At 32.4% G+C, this 23,851-nt stretch overlaps 1 protein-coding gene across 4 annotated transcripts in view; it reads left to right on the top strand.

Moving 5' to 3' along the window:
• LOC143044717 (putative E3 ubiquitin-protein ligase HERC4) overlaps positions 1-23,400 on the top strand; it is a 279,500-nt gene extending 256,100 nt beyond the window's left edge. For all 4 annotated transcript variants that reach the window (XM_076216809.1, XM_076216805.1, XM_076216806.1 and 1 more), the window contains 4 exons: positions 10,014-10,122; positions 12,899-12,973; positions 16,197-16,299; positions 18,510-23,400. In XM_076216809.1, the coding sequence (XP_076072924.1) occupies positions 10,014-10,122; positions 12,899-12,973; positions 16,197-16,299; positions 18,510-18,718 (496 nt within the window). In that variant the 3' untranslated portion in view covers positions 18,719-23,400. The remainder of the gene's footprint in view (positions 1-10,013; positions 10,123-12,898; positions 12,974-16,196; positions 16,300-18,509) is intronic.
• Positions 23,401-23,851: the final 451 nt, after the last annotated feature.

Below are 23,851 nucleotides of genomic sequence, written 5' to 3'. Positions count from 1 at the left end.
AGGGTTCCCATGGATCATATTTGTTCCTTCGCCATTCATATAAAGCGTCTGGACTAGTTAGCATAGGAACCAATTCCAAACTTGTTACTCATTCATAGCCGCCATGGTATATTGCACGCTTAACATGCTGAAAAAGACTAGACCGAGTCATGGGAATAGCCTCAATAAGTCTTTCCTCTCCCCAAAACGCATGTTTTCTTGCTTTGTACTCATTCCAAATGCTTAAGTCACATCTTCAAACGCCATTCATGTCACCAACGCAGTTCCTTTTCCAGCAAACGTGTAATCTCTCAATGCCTAGTGCATTTGAAAGGTCATGTAAAGATATATATCTAAATTTTTTCCCACTTCCAAATGCAAACCAAAGTTCGTCTGCCCCTATGTCACGGAATAGCGAAACCGCAATGACATCAGTATCGACTGTTCGATGGTGCTAAACTTGAAACATCATCAAGTGGTGAATAACACGGAACATCCTGGGCATTTGTTGCTACAACTACCTTTTCCTCAAAATTTTATTGCGCAAGGTGCTGTGAATGAAAACTAAAACTTCCTTCTTATTGCCGTTATCTCTCAGAACACTTTGCCAATTTTGAGGAATTTGTTTTGACCCTGGATTCGTCTGTGTATTCGCCTTCCCCAAAATGTAGCTCTTGCTTCTTGTAGCAGCCTTCAAACTACCAGTATTGTCTATGTACGCATCCGAGACTACATCCACTATTGTTACAGTTTTGAGGTGTTTCCTAACGAATATGCTGATTATTATGTCCTTACCTTAATAAAATACCTTGAAACTGTAACAAGAGTGGATGAAATTTTTGATGAGTATGGTAGTTGTAGCAACAAATGCTCAGGATTTTCAGTCTTATCCACCACGTGATGTATTTTAAATTTAGCACCATGTTCACATTAAGAGGCTGACACTAGAATCATGGTGCATGTGTCTGATGCAGTGAAACATGAACTTAAACGAGTCATGATTCGAACAGTCGATACTGATGATGCTGTCCTTACTGTTTCGCTATTCCGTGACATAGGGGTAGACGAACTGTGGATTGTGTTTGGGAATGCAAACCACTTTGGAATACTATCAATGGTCTTTCAAATGTACTAGGCAATAAGTGATCACACACACACTTATTGTGATCAATGCCTTTACCGGTTGTGATACGGTTCTCTCTTTGCTTGGAAAGAAAAAAAGACTGCGTGGGAGTCATTAATTGCATTTGAAGATGTGTCTTTAACATAAAGAATGATGATTGATCAACCGAAATTACCGGGGTTTTACTGTAAGATCGCACAAACTCATCATATGGGGCTAACATGGTTAACGAAGCAAAAAAATAAATATTTGCACAAAAGGGAAGGCCAATTGAGGCTATAATTTCCTCAACTTGGTCTACTATTTTCCAGCATTTAAAACGTGCAATATACTAGGGAAGATATTTAGGGGGACGAGCATTGGATTGGCTCTTATGCTACCCAGTCCAGGCGCTAATGGATGGCGAAGGGACAAAGAGGATCCCTTTTAAAAAAAAACTCTTTCTGAGGCCTCATCATTTTGTCAAAAGCTTGTACATTGTGGATGTAAGAAAGGATGTCTCGGTCGTTGTTAATGTTAAAAATTGGGTCTCCAGTGCACTGCTTTGTGTGCATGTGGTAGGGACTGCGCATATACATGTATTTTTGGCCAAATAATAGTAATTTTAAAAATGTTTAAGTATTATACTGATTTTTTTTTAATCAATCTATCCAAAACTCTACATCAAAGATATGGATTGAGTACTCATCTTTGAAATTTACGCCATATTTTTTACCGGAAGTGTCAACTTTGTATTTTAACATTTACAACAGAATAGAACCTAAAGCCAAAATATTAATGACCAGCACAAAAAACTACATTTTCTATACATTTTGAAAAAAAGTTGAATATTTAAATAATGAATTGATATTTTTATGTCCGCCATTTTGAATATCACCGGTAGTAGGGGTTTTAAAGACAGATATCTTATACATTGTATTCATTAGAAGCACCAATGAAAGGTTCCTGCACAATGTAATGATAGTAGCAATACATTTAAACACATTTCAATTACCCTCCCTAAAACAATTTGCTTATTTTAGTACAATGTCCGCCATGTGGAAATTTACTGGAAGTAGGACTTTTGTAGACATCTAAACAATATAATATATCCAATAGTAGTACAAAACAAAGATTTGTACCAAATATTATGGTTGTAGCATGATAATAACACCTTTTCAAATACTAGCCTTTGATATTAGCTGATTTAAGTATGGAGTCCGCCATTTAAGTTTTTACCGGAAGTGAGACATTTTTTTTTAAATGCCTCCCTATCTGAAATAAAAGAGTAATAGCTGAGGAAGGTCTATGCCAAATTTCATGCTTGTAGCAGGATGTGCACAATTGGTCTGAAATATACTTGTAGCCGCCGGACTAATAGTCAGTACTCAGTTTTAAAAAGCTTAACTACCTTTTAAATAAAATAGTCAGCTTTCTGTAACAACTAAGTGCCATATTACGCTACCTTCTATATGTCATGATAGAGTCATTATTGGCATCGATTTTCAGAATTTGGCATTTTTACATGAATAAGTATCTAACAGATATGGAAAATGCAGTTTAAAGCATTTCATTGTAGGTGTTAAACATAACGTTACATCAATTATTTTAAATTTTTTACAAGCTTTTTAGCACGCCAAGCAGTTTGTCTTCTAAATATGACCAGCAGTTTTATATAGAGATATAAACTTTCATAAGAAAAATGTACCCTTTCAAGACCCAGTTTTACATTTTCATCTCTTATGAAAACTGAGTTTATAGGGGTTAATAAAACGTTTACTACGTTTGTTCGTCAGCCTGCACGGTTAATATATGAAAAAAGTGGTATGCTTGCCAATGAAACAACTTTCCACAAGTGACCAATTGACACAAAAATTAACAACTTTAGGCCACAGTACGGCCTTCAACAATGAGCAAAGCCCATACCGCATAGTCAGCTATAGAAGGCCCTGAAATGATAAACGTAATACATTCCAAACGAGAAAAATAACGGCCTAATTTAACAAATAAACGAACGAAAAACGAATATGTAACACATTAACAAACGACAACCACTGAAATACAGGCTCCGGACTTGGAACAGACACATATATACAGAATTTGGCAGGTTTTAACATGTTAGCGGGATCCCTACCCTCCTTCTAACCTGGGACAGTGGTGTAACAGAACAAGGTCATAGAACAAACTATGAAAATCAGTTGAATAAGGCTTAACTCATCTGATGGATACAAATATAAATTAATACATCTAACAAAAAACAGAATGGACGTGGCTGGGTACTTGTATATCCCAACAACAAAAAGACACTAAGTACTGATATGAGAGTACTCGCAGTTACTGACAGCTAGTTCAAAGCCACTAACAACAAATAAAAAAAAATCGTACATCTAAGTTTTGCATTTAGGTTTAAAGATTGTGAGTAAAAAAGAATGATTTACTTTATTGGATAGTAACGATTGTCCATGAAAAAAGAGTCATATTGACCTAAATTAATTCTGGTTAAAATACATTAAGATACAAAATCTAAACAACTACAAGTCATAGAAGAATGATATCTTTTAGATCGCACTTCTTTGATAACAATTGACCTTGAAAAAAGATTCAAATTTGTGTTAAGGTCCAGATGATAGCAACAACACATAAAAGAAGAATGCTATTTGTTACTGAGCAATTCTTTGATTTAATTGAAGGTCCCCACAAAATTTTTGTAACAGAAGCACAAAAAAACGATACTCGTTATTATGTCAATATATAATTGCATATAATTATATTAATGGAGAACTTCTAGTTAATAGTTATCAAAGGTACCAGGATTATAACTTAGTACGACAGACGCGCGTTTCGTCTACACAAGACTCATCAGTGACGCTATTATTAAAATATTTATCAAGCCAAATTAGTGCGAAGTTAAAGAGCATTGAGGATTCAAATTCGAAAAAGTTGTATCAAATACGGCTAAGGTTATCTATTACTGGGATAAGAAAATCCTTAGTTTTTCGATAAATGCAAAGTTTTGTAAACGGGAAATTTATAAAAAAAAAAAATAATGACCACATAATTGATATTCATGTCAACACCGAAGTGCTGACTACTGGTGTTTGTTTTACTGTGAAGTCTTCTCGGTGTTGTTATTGGCGTTCTTATTCTTCTCACATACAAGCTTGTCTATAGTCTGGGGATTTCTGTTATTTTTGCTAACAATTTTTTTCCATATCCCATGTAAGAATCAATGAAAGAGGTTGAAAATTTCATATCTGAATATTTTTTGTTATCTGGAAAGTTTACTTTTGACGATGGATCTTGATTGTTTCAGTGGGGCTCCTTTCTCCTGTATATGGATCACTCACGGGGTGAAAATTGGAAAATTGTCGAAACTAATTTGACTTTTATGTATAGCATACCGGTAGTCCGAATTAAATATCTAAAAGGATTTAAATTCACAAACTAGTTATTTTGCACTAAACATTGCTGTGCCATGCCTTTTTAAAATAAGATTGAAAATCGTAAATGTTTAAGTAAAATTCTATTTCGAATAACATCGCTGACCATTATTAATAAAAAAAAAATATTTAAAAATGCAATGAACAGTATACTTCTGACAGGTATTTGGTTCTCCTTGAAAAAAATACTTGGTCATAACATATCTTAATTGCAGTCCCGAGTAATCTGAAGATATATATTTAGAGTTAAATGATCAGAAATGCACAATTATATATGTTTATAAATCTATATGTTTTAATAGGACTGCAAAAAAAATATAAAATTATCGGCGTCAACGAAGACAGATAGTTTCCGGGTAATAACTTTTGTAATCAATTAATCTTTAACACAAGGTTTATAACCACTAAAGAAAGTTTGGGATTGATTTGGGGGTTATGGTCTCAGCCTCAAGGAATTAGGGGCCAAAAATAGGGTCCAGATAAACATTTTATTAGTTTCCAGTCCTTCAGTGTTTAAATCTCTCCGAAATAATACTACAAGTTTCTATACCATAAAGGGATGGTTATAATTTGCTTGAAAAGGTGGATGAAGGGGGAGGTGTTATGGCTCAAAACGTTTAGGAATTAGAGGCAAAAAAGAGGGGAAAACAAGGGTTTCTTGGTTAATGGACAATTAAGACAATTTGAAACCAGTGTAAGGAAGGTAATCCAAATATATTGAGGTAATCCAAATATATTGAGGTAATCCAAAAATGTTTGATTGCCTCCCTTACACTGCTTTAAAATTATGTGTAAAGAAAAAAAAATCTCATCAGATTTCAGAAATTAAAAAAAAAATTTCTTCATATATAAAAAATGTTTTGCAAAAAGAGTGGGGGATACATATTTCTTTTCTTTTTCGGGTTGGGGCCAATATGCAACAGCATAGTGTATTGCACAAAATCAACAAAAAAAAGAGGTGTATTTTTTTAATTTTTGGAGGGGTTGGGGCAATTCGCAACAGCGTTGTGCAAAAAAAATAATTATAAATTCAAATTATATAATCAATTTTAAGTTCTTTGACTACAGTTATTCTGTTTCAGAAACCTATTATGTGTCAAATATTTAATTACATTCCAAATTCAGACCGGTATCAAGCGTGAAAAGTGTGTCCATTTTTGTCCCAACGGTTCAGGGTTGGACCTCTGTGGTCGTATCCATCTGCGTTCGGCAAAGAAATTTATTAAACACTTAAAGTATATACATATTAAGTTGTGAATATGATGAAAATGATAATCAAAATAAGTTTAAATTGCCCTGGTGTGGAATAAATTTGTGGTAAATTGACCATACTTCTTAATTTCCTTATTTCAATCAGTTTTAAATATTGTATACTGCCTTAATGATAACATGACTTTAATAACTGTTTAAACTTGTTCGTGGGCATTAACAATTATGGATTCTGTAATTTTCCACTAAAAAACAAAGGTTAACTGAATCTGAATTCCTACCATCTCATCATACATCAATCTCATCATACATCAAACATCATCATCACCATCACCGATCATCACCTTCATCAACAAAAAAAATAATGTTGTGAGCACTTCATATAATGTCGTGAGCACTTCATATAATGTTGTGACCACTGCATATAATGTTTGGACCACTGCGTATAATGTTGTGAGCACTTCATATAATGTTGTGAGCACTGCATATAATGTTGTGACCACTGCATATAATGCTGATCATTAACATAAGGCAATCATGGCGTTCCATAATAAACTGTAAGCAGCAACAATGTTAAGCAAACTAAGGTAAGATCTACAAACAAGTCAACATGACCAAAATTGTCAATTGCCCCCTCAAAGGAGTTATAGTCAATTTTTAACATTTTTTATACGACCGCAAAAATTATAAAAAATTTGTCGTATATTGGTATCACGTCGTCGTCTGTGCTGTTGTCGTTGTCAGCGTCAGCGTCGTCCGAAGACGGAGTTTTTCAGGATAATTACTTTTGAATAAGTAAAAAGAAATCAATAAAATTTTAACACAATGTTTATAAATTCAAAATGAAGTTTGGGATTGATTTTGGGGGGTATGGTCCCAAAGGTTTATGAATTAGAGGCCCAAGGGGCCAAACTCAGCATTTATCTAGTTTCAGGACAAAAAGTTATGTATTAGCATTTTTCTACTTTACAGACAATAACTTGTGTTTAAGTGTATGGATCTCTATAAATTTACCAGAAGGTTCAATACCACTAAAGGAAGGTTTTGGATTGATTTTGGGGGTTATGGTCCCGATAGTTAAGAAATTAGGGGCAAAAAAGGGGGCCCAAAATAATCATTTTTGTAGTTATCAGACAATAACTTATGTTTTAGTGTATGAAGCTCTCTGAAATAAAACCACAAGTTTCCATACCATGAAGGGTTGGCTAGTATTACCTTAAGGGGGTTATGGCTCAAAATATTTTGGAATTAGGGGCAAAAAAGGGGAGAAACTAGGTATTTCTGGTCAATGGACAATTGAGACAATTTAAACCAGTGTAAGGGGGGTAATTCTAAAACATTTAACATACAATGTTGGGTATGTTCGGATTTACCTCCCTTACACTACTTGTATCTATAATACTAAAATTACGAGGTCCAATTTGTCAGCCGTCATCACGTAAAAACGATGAATCAAAGAATTCAACTTTATATATAACTAATATAGTACAATGGTGTTAATTAAAAATTGCACCACTCTAGGCCCGTTTGTTTTCCACGTAATTAATATTGCCAATAATGAAGAAGTTCCGGATCGAGTCCGACACCGATACCAATAGTATATTCACCTGTTACCTATTACCTTATCTGTACGTTCCGCATCTGACAGGCGCACCACCAAACAGTGTATTTAGAATTTTGCTGTATACTGTTGAGTAAAAAATACTCCATTCCAGGTCCTTTTGTTTTCCAAATTATTAATATTACCAATAATTGATAGGTTCCAGGTCGACGGGTTCAAACAGAAAGATTTTGAAAGCAGAGAAAAATGTGCACCTTATACATGTTATAATCGGCATGACTTTATCAGATGACAATACCAATACTAAAATAAGGCATACGCATAGTTATATATCAGTCACGGACCCGCGATATCACGGATGTGTTCTAGTATTATGTAAAAAGAAATGTCAGGTTATGAGCTAATTGACAAAAAAGTGGGAGGGTAGGTGTTTTCATTTTTTTTTCTTCAAATTTCTCAAATTCCAAATTTTTGACAAGTTAAAAGAAGAAATCTTTAATTGCACAATATTGCGCAATAGATTTGTAAGATCTTGACATTTGTTTTGTGTCAGAAACTCGTATTTATTTGTCAAAATTTTTATCGCAATCCGAATTCAGAGCTGTATCATTAGCTTGAATGTTGTGTCCATACTTGCCCCAACTGTTCAGGGTCGTATAAAGCTGCACCCTGCGGAGCATCTATTTTTATTTTTTTGTAATCTTATTATAAAGAATTTTCCTCTGAAACTACTTAGACAAATTAAAACCAGATACAACCTTGCCTGCGACCATGGCCGACATGGATAAAAATAGAAAATGAGGTTAAAATGCAGTATTTTGCTCATATATCTCCAAAACTAAAGCATTTAGAGCAATTATAACATGGGGTCGAAAAGTTCATCAGGTTAAGATCTCACAATTTTTAGTAGGGTATTTTGATTGAAAATGTGTCCAATGACTCTGCCATCCAACAAACATGGCCGATATGACTTAAAATAGAACATAGAAGTCTATTAGAAAATTGTTTAAAAACAATTTCAAATGGTCACAACTTGAACATTTATTCAAATAATGATAAGGGGGCTTTACTGCATACGTCCAAGTAAAAAAAAGGTTGTACGATCTTGAGGCGAAAACAACATGCTCTTAACGTGTCCCAAACTTATCTATAACATTTTCCCATGTGCTTGTTACGTATGTTTTACATGTATGTAGCGAACAGGTATACATTTGAAAAATGCTAGAGCTAAATGAAAATTTTTATGTTACTTAAAAATTTCCTGGTCTTAAATTGTTCTGGAAGCATATACCTTAGCATTTCACAATGTAGTTTAAACTTATACAACGTGCATTTAATGATTGCTTAGCGTTCCTCTTAAGTGAATTTAGTTAAATTTCTCTGTACATCTGGTGCACGTCGGCCTATGCACCAATGTGTGACACTGGCATAACTGATAAAGTCTTGTGAAGACGAAACGCACGTCTGGAATATCAAATATATAAGCAGGGTACTTTTGATAAACACATATACAATGTATCAGTCCTTTATCTCAGAAGAAATGCCTGTACCAAGTCAAAAATATGACAGTTGTTATCCATTCTTTATATGAGCTTTTGATTTTGCCATTTGACTGCAGACTTTCCATTTTGAAAATTGTTGAGAGTTTGGTATATTTTTATTTTACTTTTTCCCACAGGCACTCGTCTCAGAATATTTTTTTTCCTATTTTCCTACATACCTTTATATAACACAAGGTACTTAACTCGCGATTTAAAAAAATGTCAGGCGGTGACGAAATTCTGTTGTATGCCGATTTCTCGGCTGTCAACCCCACTAAAACTTGTTATTTCGTAAATCTAAATTGATTTATCTTCACAATGGTGTATAACACGCCTACTTTTGTTGTCGGAATCATCCGTGTTATATAAAGGTAAATAGGAGGAAAAACGAGTGCCCGTGCTTTTTCCTCACAGATGAATGAAAGCATATGACACTAAAAGACATTTTAATCCACTTTGGATACTATTGTTTTAGACACATAAATTAATATGTACTTGACTTTCCTTTTCAGATGTAACTGTGGACTGAACACCTTTTGCCTTTTAATATAGATATAAGTTTTTGTCAGTAATATATCACATACAAAACAAAAGACTTTTGGTTTTCAAAATTATATAAAAGGTATCATACATGAGCAATATACATATGTGTACCACTTTAAAAATTTAAAACAATTCAATGAATTAATACTTTGAAAAGAAAATGAAAATAACCCTTTATGCATTTGTTGCTTCCAAATAGACAACTTTCGAGTTCGATGCATTTCCGTCAAAAACTCTGGTTTTAGTGAACATCATTTGTGCGTTTAGGGGCGACGTCACTTCCATTCCAATGTTGAGCGAGTGGTTGGAAAACTATAATTCTATATTGTACGAATTATTCGGCAAATTGAATTCTCAAAATTGACAATCAGCATTGCTGTCATTAGGGAATTGTCATTAAGTACCTACAGAACAACCATTATTTCTAGTTTATCCTGCACAATGACGATCACTAAGACGCTTGATGAACGTAAATAGTGCAGGGGTACAGGCGACCCCCTCTATATGGTAAATGACGTCATAAAGGCGCGTATAATTGACGAGTTTTTTACGGTGACGGATGAAATCGAAAGTGGTCTATTGGATCTGAAAGGAAGAATAACTATACTTCATCCATTACCTTTTCCATTTTGTTTCAGAAAAGAATACTTAGATTTGTACATCAGTTACATTTTTAATGGATCAATAGAAAAACAATATACTGCATTTAGTGATGGTTTCCTTAAGGTCTGTGATAGCAAAGTTCTGGTAAGTTATCACAGTTGACAAACAATGATTTAGCCAATGAATATAGATTCTACCACTGCATCAAGTGTGATACGATATTTATGAACACGAAAGAGTCACATTTTCACATTAAAATTGCTAGCTAGATTCCTTGAGCGTTTTGAACATTTCAAAATTAAATTTTGAAAATGGATAAAATATTATGGTATTTCACGAGATATAGTGGTGGGATCTGTTTCTCTAATGAATTTTAGACGATATACAGACACATTTCATCCTTCTTTTCGAGAGATCTTCAAAAATAATGTGTTCTTTTTTGTTTTTGATGTGTCAGGCATGGTCACCTTTTACAAGAAATCACAATGGTAATTTCAGAGGAGAGCAAGAAAATTTGACGTAATTATCGAGTATTGATCAAAGAAGAATCGACTCGAATTCAATTCGAATTAAATATCCGTGTGATCGAGGCATAAGATTTAACTGTTGATAGAGGATAATTAGAGATAAAATATCACCACATCTCCTTATTTTTATATTGACATGTGGATATGTTATTATGAAATACATACTGGTTATATATTATCAACCAGATTTTTGTAGTAAATTATTGATTATTGATTATATGCGGTTGGGCGGGCAGGCCTGCGGGCGGGTTTACATGAGGGTTGCTGCCAAACAGTGTCTGTTCATTTATATGAAAATGCTTTTGAAGATTTTTTTTCAAAATATAAATATGTGGTGACTTAATGAAGGTCAAGTTCAATTTTCACGATTTTAACTTTTCTCATTGTTGAGTTATAGCCCTTTCCCAAGACCTCAATTAATTCAAAACTGTACATAGGGAAATAGCTCATTTAAAAAAAATAACAACATTGTATTAATGATAAATAACATTTTGGATTATTTTTTTTCTTTACTTTGGTAAATTGTTTGAAGAATTTTATGGTAGGTTTGTTTGTTATTCTGTATAAACTCATTAACCAAAATATATATATATATATTTTCTTTAATGAAGTGAACTCCTTTTATTAGATAATAATCTATTTTTGTCGAGCCTGCAACTTTTGTTGCAGAAAGCTCGACATAGGGATAGTGATCCGGCGGCGGCGGCGGCTACGGCGGCGGCGGCGGTGTTAGCTCACTTCTTAAAAGCTTTATATTTCAGAAGGTGGAAGACCTGGATGCTTCATACTTTGTATATAGATGCTTCATGTTATGAAGTTTCCGTCAATCACATGTCAAATGTCCTTGACCTCATTTTCATGGTTCAGTGACCACTTGAAAAAAAAGTTCAAATTTTTTGTAATGTTGAATTCTCTCTTATTATAAGTAATAGGATAAATATATTTGGTATGTGCGTACCTTGCAAGGTCCTCATGTCTGTCAGACAGTTTTCACTTGACCTCGACCTCATTTCATGGATCAGTGATCAAGGTTAAGTTTTGGTGGTCAAGTCCATATCTCAGATACTATAAGCAATAGGGCTAGTATATTCGGTGTATGGAAGTACTGTTAGGTGTACATGTCCAACTGGCAGGTGTCATCTGACCTTGACCTCATGTTCATGGTTCAGTGGTTATAATTAAGTTTTTGTGTTTTGGTCTGTTTTTCTCATACTATATGCAATAGGTCTACTATATTTGTTGTATGGAATGATGGTAAGGTGTTCATGTCTAGCGGGCAGATGTCATCTGACCTTGACCTCATTTTCATGGTTCAGTGGTCAAAGTTAAGTTTTTGAGTTTTGGTCTTTTTATCTAATACTGTATGCCATAGGTCAACTATATTTGGTGTATGGAAATATTTTATGATCTTTATGTCAGTCGCGCAGGTTTTATTTGACGGTGACCTCATTTTCACGGTTCATTGCACAGTGTTAAGTTTTTGTGTTTTGGTCTAATTTTTTTTTAAACTATAAGTAATGGGTCAACTATATATATTGTTAGCTGTACATGTCTGCCTGGCATGGTTCATCTGACCTTGACCTCATTTTCAAGGTTCATTGGTCTTTGTTTAGTTATCTTGGTTAATGTTAAGTTTATGAGACAGTTGTAATAAAACTAAGCTTTATACTTAGGACTATCAACATAATATCAATGATTAGTATAGAAGGCGAGACATTTCAGCGTGTGCACTCTTGTTATTTTAGGATATATTTTATTTCATTACATTACATTGTGTTGACATTGATAGATAAGTTGTAGATCTATATTTGGTTGTGAGAAATGAAAGAAAAAACATTTGGAACTATTAACTAAATATATATAAAGTATGATTACACTAAGTAATTTGAAATTATTTTCACCTTTTATTAAGATAATTGTGAGCAGCAAACATGTTCAGTAAAGTAAGATCTTCAAACACATCACCATCACCAAAACCCAATTGTGTCCTTTGTTTAATATGCACATAGACCAAGATGAGCGACACAGGCTCTAGTTGGTATTACCACTTGTTGAACACCGGGCCCAAACTATAGACCCATAAATAAGGAGACATATATATGCACATCTATAATGCATACTAAACAAGCCAATTCTGTTCCCACCCCAAAAGAGTTAAATGGTGCATGCCTCACTTGGACATTTGATCACATATTTGAAAATTCTGTCTTGAGGAATGGAGTAAAAATAAAGCTGGTGAAAACTAAAAATGATTCTAGGGTATATAGTTCACCTCTTACCAATAAAAAAGGGCAAAATTAAGTTTCAACAAAGTGGTTATGGTAAAAAAAGATTACACTCAAATGTTGTATATGCTTGTTTGCCTCAGTCATTGATAATTTTTGTTTTTACAGGAATTATTTCATCCATTAGAACTACAATCGATGGTCATAGGCAATGAAAATTATGACTTCCATATATTAGAAAAGGTAAGTAGTTGTCAGTTGCATTAGCGGCCCCTCCTTACCAACTTTTAGAGGAATATATATGTAATATTCATAGCAGTTTCTAAATGAAGAAGTTTATTACTGTGACTTGACTGGTAGTGTTGCTCTCCACCAATTGCATCTTATTCAAAATTCTGACCAAATTGCAATTTTGTTTTTTTAAATCAAATTGTTAAACTGGTCAGAAAATTGAACCGACTGCTGCAGAAAACCACAGCCAAGTAATGAAAGTGCAAGGTGATAAAATAAAACATACTTACAATTCTATAAGACCTCCACTTTTATGATTTTGTGACAATATATGTCCCTCAGTTTGTATAGATATAGTATAGTCATTACCATGCTAAAGGTGAACTGTTGTTATTTTGAATTGCTATAAAATTGTCCAAACTAAGCTGTCATATAATTTTTCTTTCGAAAAGTATTTTATATATAAAAGAATCAGACATTTTGTGAATTAAAAGATTTCATATTCAGTAAAATATGTGTAAAATTACAATATTTTTGGGGAAAGACGGCTTCAAACCGTCAATTCCCTAATGGGGTTGGCCACAGTATCATTCCCTCATGTCAATCATTTCGTTTCGATAGTTTGGAAACCCCCTCAAAATGTCATAGTGAAATTGACGACAAGGAGAACAGATTGACTTTAAATACATTTTTTACACATTTCCCTTCTGCTTCTCGTGAAAATATTGTATATTGAGCTTTCCCTTACACTATATACGTTTCTTTTACAGTCCGGAAAAATCAGTATTACGAAATATTCTAAATATATCTAACCTAGTGACGTCATTGTTGGAATGCCACACAGGGATATCCTTTATTCATTATAAAAAACAGTCACAGTATTTGTATACTAATTTAAAATCCGTATTTGTTAAATGTAAACCTAATGATGTTTGATGAAGTGTAGATCATTCACACACCAACATGCAATGCTTTAATCTGAGGCTATAATCAGATAATTTTTAGGTCAACTTTCGCGGTAAACAATGTCAATGGGGATACATGAGATTGGGGAGAGAAACGACAGTTGTCATTGTTTCTGTAAAGTTCTGTTTTTAGAATCTTCCTCCAATCCAGGAGCACCTCCATTGATGAGTAATTATATACTAAAATCAAAATAAATGTTTCTGAACACTTAAAATGTGACATTTAGTATATGATAAGTAGTCTTCTATATAAAAAAAAATTGTGTACCAACATAATTATTGAAATGGTTAAAAATTAAAATAAAAAAAAATAAATGTTGCTTTTTGTAGTTTATACCTATTGAGATTGGGGAGAGCAACTACAGTTTTCATTCTTTCTGTAAAGTTATGTTTTTAGAATCTTTCTCCAATTAAGGAGCACCTCAATTGATGAGTAATTACCCACTAAAATGAAAGTTAATGTATCTGAACACTAAAAATGTCACATAAAGTATATATATGATAAGTAGTCATCAATTAAAAAATAATTTTGCGTACCAACATAATTATTGTAGAGGTCATTTTTTTTTTTCATTTTTTTTTTAAATATTGCTTTTTGTAGTTTAAAGCTATTTATTCATGAATTTTACAGATATATCAAAATATGGGATCTGGAAACAAACTTCACACAGCTTATATCAATCATATTTGATTTTATAAGTACATGTATCCCTGTGATGAGAGTTGTAACTGGGAACTTTATCAATGGAAAATTAAAACTGAATAGATTTTTCAGTCCTCACTTTCTTGAGAATACTGTCACAAAAAATTGAGAATGGTCTTAGCCTGCCGTTCAGTTGTACATAATTAAAATTCTAAAATATATTGTAGTAGTTGTTAAATTCAATTGAATTTTAGATAATTAACTCCCAACTTTAATCAAATGTTTTGATTTAGAAGGTGCAGATCTCATTGGTCCAAATTGTCTGTATGATGAATTCTTGACTAAGGAAATGAAATAACAATAAACAACAATTAGTTTCATTATTGTTAGCCTTTCTATATGTTCTAGTTGTTTTTTTGCTCATTCTTTGTTTGTAGACTATCAAAAGATACCCCCCTAAAAATTGAAACAATGGCCGTCTTTTCCCTCAGAGCTCTTCAGCTCTTTTATTGTAGGAAGTTTCCATGGGGAGATAATCATTTTTTTTTCCCAAAAGTTTATATTCAAAAGAAAAATGTTTTAGGTTACTTCCCCATGTAAACTTATCAATAATGTATTGTTATTTCACACATATTTTACTGATTATATGATGTTTTATTTGAAATGATATCTGATTCTTACGAATATAGAATACTTTTAGAAAGAAAAACTATATGAAAGCTTAGTTTGAACATATTTATAGCAATTCAAAATAATAACAGTTCACCTTCAGTATGGTAATGACTATAATATACCTATACAAAGTGATAGACTTATTATGTCACAAAAACAATAAAGTGGACAAAAATCATTTAGGATTGTAAGTATGTTTCATTTTATCACCTTACACGTTCACATTTTGACTGAACAATTTGTTCAAAATTCTGACCAGTTGAACAATTTGGTTTAATAAAACAAATTGTAATTTGGTCAAAATTTTGAATAAGGTACAATAGTTGCAGAGCAACACTAACAGTCAAGTCACTGTAATGGAACCCTCTCTTGGTCAATAACTTCTTTCAAACAGTGTTAACAGTTGTACAATAAAACCTGATGGAAAACAACATATCTTAATCTTAATTGAAGCTTAGTTTATCAAAGAAGAACTATTTTGAATAAAATTGATCATAAAATTTCTACCCATTTTCAGCCCCTAGTGATGTTTTATGAAAGCGTAAAAAAGTTCTCCTTTCTGTTTAATTTTGGAAGATATGGATTCATCATTGTAAAAAAAAAGGAATTTGATGTGACTGTCATACAAGTGAGAGGTTTAGTGCTTTAAAACCAGGTTCAATCCACCATTTTCTACATTTGAAAATGCCTGTACTAAGTCAGGAATATGACAGTTGTTGTCCATTCGTTTGGTGTGTTTTATTATTTGATTTTGCCATTTGATTAGGGACATTCTGTTTTGAATTTTCCTCGGAGTTCAGTATTTTTGTGATTTTACTTTTGTTTTAAAAGTCCACATAACATTAATCTAGCTTTCAGCAGCACTGGTACACATTTTCTTATCGGGACTGGAATTTTTACAAATTTGGCTTTCAGATATTTTTAATTCAAATCTTTGTTATTTGATTTTTTTCAGAATACAGAATATAAAGGCGAGTACCATAGATATCATCCAACAATCAAAATTTTCTGGGATGTCTTCCATGATCTTTCAATAGAACAGAAGAAAAAGTTTTTATGTATGTTCTATCCATTAGATATTTTAGTCTTCAATTACCAAATAATCAAATGAAAATTGTAACGGGTAGGAAACAAAACAATGGATAATGCAGTGTGTGGTCAAAATTAAATGTTATTAATCAATCTTTATTGTCTTTGGATTAGATGATACATGTAATACAAAATTATACATTGTCAGACAATGTATGATTTATTTGTACAATTTTTCAGTAACAGGAAGTTATTTTTTTACAATCACAATTAAACTTAGAATTTTAAAGGAAGGTGATATATTGTACTATGATGCTCTATGCTCTGATGTTTCTGTCTGGTATATGTCTGTTGTCCTTGGTCTCATTTTAATGGTTAAGTGACTGCTAAAAATAATGTATTTTTTTTATTTTTTTATTTCCCATTTCTTGGTATTAGAACAACTATGTTAGGTGTATAGAATCATTAAAAGGCATACATGTCGGTCAGAACTTGATTTGTAACTCATCATAGTAGTCTCACATATTTATCAAAAATAAGTGTAAAATCTGAAGGTGTATAGAAAAAAGTCTGTATTACTGTCATTTTCAACAATTTATCTTATTTTGGCAAACATTAGCAAAGCAGAATTAGATCTGTAACTCATCATGATTAACTCACATACCAAATATCAGCCTAATATCTGTAGGCGTTTAGAAAAAAAAGTCGGTATAACTGTGATTTTCAACAACTTATCAAAATCTATAGCTGTAACTTTACCAAAAATTAGCCGAACAAAACGAAACTTAAATTTGATCTGTAACTAATTGTGGTTAACTCACATACCAAAAATCAGCCCAATATCTGAAGGCGTTTAGAAAAAAGTCCATATAATGGTTTGTTGCAGAATGACAGAATGACGCAATGATGTAATGATGGATAAGGGTAAAACTATATGGCCCTGACAACTTATTTGTGGGGCCATACATAGAGATGTGGTATGATTGCCAATGAGACAACTATCTATTAGATATCCATTATTAAAAGGGTCTCAAAATGAAAAAAAAATGATTCTCGTTGTTTTGAATATACAAGATATGATATTTGTATACCATAAATATGAATTATAAAAAATGTGTATATCTGTAAAATTTCTTCCTTCAACCTCCCTAGATAAAACCCCCAAAAAGTTCTTTTGATGAAAAATATTGGATTCCATTTAAAAATTGTATTTTGGATTTGCTATACTTTGAAAACAATTTTGGGGACCTTCTCTTCAGCAAATCAAACTGAATCAGAAATTAAAATTTATTATTTTAATTCAGCCGTATTTGACGTGAAACTGTACTTATGTGTCCCGTCATACTTTGAACCACACCATTATTTTATTTATTATTTTTACTGTAAGTCTGTTTTTTGTTATATCTACTTTACGTAAGTCTGCATTTATGTATGCCGTCATACGACAAAATTATTTTTATGTCTACCTGTGCGAATTTCAAACGCGCAATTTTACACCAGTAATGAAAACCTTCTTTCATTTATGGGTAGACTTTACATAGATAAATTCAGCCGTATAAGAAAAGCAAAATGAGAATGTTAAATTTGATGTATGCCTTTTTGTGCTACTTTGTTACATTTGTTGTTTATGTAGTGATATTAAGATGATAACACAATATTGACTGTTGTACCCCTATTTTTGACATTTTTACTCTTTGAGTATGTTTGTTTTGTTCATGCATCGTTGACAATGTAATGGAATTTGATGCGACTGTCATACAAGTGAGAGGTTTAGCTAGCTATAAAACCAGGTTCAATCCACCATTTTCTACATTAGAAAATGCCTGTACCAAGTCAGGAATATGACAGTTGTTATCCATTAGTTTGATGTGTTTGGACTTTTGATTTTGCCTTTTGATTTTTGATTTTCCTTTTTGAATTTTCCTCGGAGTTCAGTATTTTTGTGTTTTTACTTTTTACTGTAATTTCATATAATACTGCGGATTCATTAATATTCGTTGGATACCAATTTTCAAGGATTTCGTGGGTACAGTATTACCACGAATTTATAAATGTTCAACGAATTACTATTTATATTTTCTAAGGGATTGTATGCAGACTTTGCCAAAACCAAGAAATTAAACATCCAGGAATATGCATTTTGTTCATAAAACCATGAAAATTGGAACCCACGAAAATAAATGAATCCACAGTATATAATATTTATAAAAATATAATATTTTATGATGTTTTGTTTCAGTATTTTTGACAGGAAGTGACAGAATTCCTATTTTAGGAATGGAAACAATTAAAGTGATAATACAGCCAACTCAAGGTGGAGAAAGATATCTTCCAGTGGCTCATACCTGTTTTAATATTCTAGATCTCCCGACCTATGATGATAAACAAACCCTGAAAGACAAGTTGGTACTGGCAATAGAACATACACAAGGCTTTGGCATCGTATAACATCTGCTGAATATCTGTTGAAAGTTGTCTGTTGTATTTAAGTGATCCAGAGTTTTTATGAAATGCCTTTTAGTTTTTAAAATGATTTTTTTTCATGCTTGATTTATAAGTATAGAAAAACTTGATTCTTAAAAAAATGTATGCAAATATTGCATAGTATATTTAGAGTTTTTGTTTAGTTTGTCTCAGATTACTTGATAATAGGAATGCATTGACGACGATTTCCATGTCAAACAAAAGACATTCAATTACCACCACTTCTGTAGAGTCACAGAAGTCAAATTAATGAAAAAATATTTTTCAATCATTTTTTTAATTTGCAAATTAATGGAAAGGCTTTTATATGTCTTATTAGATAATACAAAATATAAAACATCCACCTTCTATCTGGGGAACATTTTTTGTGCTTGTAATTTGACATATTACAGTACTTTTCATTTTACAACTTATTTTACTACAGTACTAATTTATAAAGAGAATATATAGTAAAGTACAAATGTATTTCTAAATATTAAAATATACATTTTAAGTTCATCTAGTCAAATGAATCAGTCTTAAAAATTTGGTTCCCTTGTGTATGTAATTAATTCCTCCGACAGGTTTTGATCCAAATCCCTGAAATTGTTCAGGAAGATTGCATATGTAATGTAATGATTCACCTGCCATTATGAAATTTTTGAGGAATTTTCTCTCATTTTTCTAGACTTGTTATTTTTTTTTCTCATAAAAATTAATGAAAAAAATACTAACTTTGTGCAATCAACTTCTTAAGTTTTCCTCATAGGAAATGGCACATATGTTTTAAAAGTTGTTAGAGTTTTTAAAATTTTAATAAATTTCTTAAACTATCCTGGATTTGTACCAAACTTGGACAGAAACTGGTTTATGATTAAAAGATAGTATCTAGAAGGAAGTTTTGTTAAAATTTTGTACCTGTTTTTATGCCCCACCTACGATAGTAGAGGGGCATTATGTTTTCTGGTCCGTGCATCCGTTCGTATGTTCGTCTGTCCGTCTGTTAAACTGTAAAACTTCAGGTTAAAGTTTTTGGAGTTTTAACCCCCAATTTATGGTTCACTGAACATAGAAAATGAAAGTTCAAATTTTAGGTTAAAGTTTTTGGTCAAGGTTGTTTTTGATGAAGTTGAAGTCCAATCAACTTAAAACTTAGTATACATGTTCCCTAAAATATGATCTTTCTAATTTAAATGCCAAATAAGAGTTTTTACCCCAATTTCACGATCCACTAAACATAGAAAATGATACTGAGAGTGGGGCATCCTTGTACTATGGACACACATTCTTGTATTCTGTATTTTACTTATAAATAGACTTAGTTTTTCTTCCAGTTAACATTACATACAGTCTACAGTTAAAGTTTTTTAAAACATTTATCAGATTCATAATCTGTCCTGGATATTTACCAAACTTGGACAGAAGCTTCTTTTAACAATCAAAAGATAGTAAGGAATATTTTTACAATTTCTTTTCCTAATTTTTGTTGAGCCTGTGATCAACAGCAAAAGTAGGCGAGACACTGGATTCTGCGGAACCCTTACAATTTTATTTTATTTTAATGGTCTTTTTTGTGTTTTATACCAATCTGGTGAATAAAACCCTTTACAACTATGACAGTGGGTACACAAGATTTTAAGTTCTGTGATAGATTTTTACCAAGATTTACAGATAGATTTTACAAATGTTTACATGTAAGTTAAAGTAGTACATCTGCTGTTATGGTTATGTAATGGTTTGAAGAATTGTTCTCATTTTTAACGGAATTTTCGAAGAAAAAAATGGTTATTCATTTGGAAATGTACAGTGGGTTGATGGGAGGGCTGGACAGACAAGCTGGCAGCTGCCAAACATTATCTGTTCAATAACATGAAAACCCTATGGCGATTTGTATGGCCCCGCAACGAAGTTGTCAGTGCCATATAGTTTTACCCTTGTCCAAAATTCTGTAATTCCGAAATTCCGTAGTTCCGAAATTCATGACTGATCAATTGTACCTTATAAGTTTCTTAATAATTCTAACAGAACAGAGCCTTGAGTTAATAATAACATCATTCCGAAATTCCGTAATTTCGAAATTCCGTCATTCCGCAACAAACCATTATACAGAGTTTTTGTCTAAACGCCTTCAGATATTGGGCTGATTTTTGGTATGTGAGTTAACCAAGATGAGTTACTGATCAAGTGTAAGTTTCGTTCCGCTCCGCTCATTTTTGCCGAAATTACGGGCTTTGGACTTTTATAAATTGTTGAAAATCAGTTATACAGACTTTTATCTAAACTCTTTCAGATATTAGGCTGATTTTTGGTATGTTCGTTACTCATGATGAGTTACAGATCAAGTTAAATTTTGTTCCGCTCCGCTAATTTTTGCCAAAATTAAGGGTTTACAACTTTGAAAATTGTTGAAAATCACAGTTATAGACATAATTTTTATACGCCTCCAGATTTTCAGCTGTGAGACTACCATCATGTTTGTGTCCACATGTGTTATTGTAATTGCAGATTTTTCAACTTTTTGAGACGGCGCCATTCGTGTCGCTTTGACACATCTAGTTTTTAGATATGTTGTGTAAAAAGTAAAATCACAAAAATACTGAACTTAGAGGAAGGTCAATTGGGAAAGTCCATAATCACATGGCAAAATCAAATAACAAAACGCATCAAAAACGAATGGACAAAAACTGTCATATTCCTGACTTGGTACAGGCATTTTCAAATGTAGAAAATGGTGGATTAAACCTGGTTCTATAGCGCTAACCCTCTCACTTTAATGACAGTCTCATCAATTTCCGATATTTTTACATTGATGCGTTAAATAAACAGACACAATAAATATAATAGTCAAAATATGGGTGTGACTATATAAAGGTCAAGTTCAATTTTCACGATTTTATCTATTCTCCTTGTTCAGTTATCTCCTTTTTTAATATTCAAAAGTGCTATTTATAATATGATTGAGTTATTTCTCTTTGTTCAGAAATGGTTAATTATATACATAAAGATTGATTACACATAGCCTTCATAAATAATTTTCAACTGTTATCCGTTTACTAATCATAAGGTTACTGTCTTATCTGATGGTTATAATAAGAGTGACGGATTTATTTGAAAATTGTCTTGTTTTCTAAGTGTTGATGATTAAAAGCTATATAGGAGTTGTATAAATATAATTAGAATTTTTTTTACTTGATCCTGTTTTGGGTTCAAGATTTGCAAATTCATTAAATAATAATCTTTTATTAGTTTAAAAGTTAAAGTTAAGATAAGTTGTATATCTACATTAGTTTGCTACAAACGAAAATATCTGGGACTATTATACTAACCGGACTGGAAACCGTTACATCAATCAGTGTAATAATATCTACATCACAGTCGTTAGAACAACACTTTACCTGCCCTATTTATCGATATGCCATATTGTTTTGACAGTGACAGCGTGCCTTGATCTTATTATTTCGGTAATTTGTTTTCATTACGACCGCAAAAATTTTGGTCGTATATTGGTATCCCGTCGTCGTCGGCATCTTCTGCGTCGTTGTCGTTGTCAGCATTGTCCAAAGACGGATTGTTCCAAGATAATAACTTTTGAATAAGTTAAAAAAAAAATCAATAAAATTTTAACACAATGTCTATAACCACAAAAGGAAGCTTGGGATTGATTTTGAGGGATATGGTCCCAAAGGTTTAGGAATTAGGGGCCCAAAGGGGCCAAAAACAGCATTTATCTAGTTTCAGGACAAAAAATTGTGTATCAGTATTTTGATTGGTCTGAAATTGTACCACAATGTTTAATACCATAAGTAGAAGGTTGGGATTTATTGTAAGGGGTTATAGGGCAAACAGTCTAGGAATTAAGGGCCAAAAAGGGGCCAAAAACAAGCATTTTTCTAGTTTTAAGACAATAACTTGTGCGTAACTGTTAGATCTCTCTGACATTGTACCATAAGTTTCCATATAACACAGGGAAGGCTGGGATATAGTTTGGGGTTAATTTTCCCAAATATGTAGGAATAACGGGCCAAAAAAGAAGCATTTTTCTACTTTACAGACAATAACTTGTGTTTAAGTGTATGGATCTCTCTGAAATAAAACCACAAGTTTCCATACCATGAAGAGATGGTTAGCATTGACTTTGGGGGGTTATGGCTCAAAATGTGTTGGAATTAGGGGGAAAACAAGGGTATTTCTGGTCAATGGACAATTTAAAAACAGTGTAAGGGAGGTAATTCTAAAACATTTAACATACAATGTTGGGTATGTTCAGATTTTCCTCCCTTACACTACTTGTATATTATGTATAAAGAAATGTCAGGTTTTGGACTACTTGCAAAAAAAAGGGAGGTAGTTGTTTTCAAATTTTGTTTTTCTTCAAATTTCTCAAATTCCAAATTTTTGAAAAGTTAAAAGAAGAAATCTTTAATTGCACAATATTGCACAATAGATTTGTAAGAAATTGACATTTGTTTTGTGTCGGAAACTCATATTATGTCAAAAATTGTATTGCAATTCAAATTCAGAGATTGCCCCAACTGTGTAGGGTTTGACTTCTGCGGTCGTATAAAGCTGCGCCCTGCAGAGCTCCTGGTTTTATTTTATAGTTAACTTATTAGAAATGATAATCTTTAATACAAACATGATTACTATAATATTAAAAGTTATCTCGATCTTTGACAGTTGTTATTAATCACCAAATCCTGCCTTAAGTGTAAAAAATAACATATAAAGATTGAAATTTTCAGGATGAAAATAGTCTATGGACGATATGAAAAAAAGTATATGATTAATTAAATTTCTTTGTACTTTTGATTGAAAAGAGATACGCAATTTCTTTTTGTTGTAAAATCATATAAGGTTATAGTTTGGATTTGCCTATTTGTATTGTTACTTTTTAAAGTGAACAGTGGAAAAAATCTCGTTCTCATTATAAACCGAACCCACATGCACGGCTCAAATAAATTTTACTGTTCCTATAAAATTGCCTACTCATTTTTATGTGTGCAGTATTTTATTATAATAGGGTTAATTTTGCTTAGTAATGGTCCTCAGGTGACATAAGCATATGACTTCGTGAAAATATGTACACTAGGTTCCACTATTAGAACTACAAAAGTAGGC

The sequence above is a fragment of the Mytilus galloprovincialis genome, chromosome 9 (genome assembly GCF_965363235.1).
Source record: "Mytilus galloprovincialis chromosome 9, xbMytGall1.hap1.1, whole genome shotgun sequence".
Classification (NCBI taxonomy): domain Eukaryota; kingdom Metazoa; phylum Mollusca; class Bivalvia; order Mytilida; family Mytilidae; genus Mytilus; species Mytilus galloprovincialis.
Note: the sequence above shows the minus strand (reverse complement) of the source record. Positions and strands in the feature narration are given on the sequence as shown.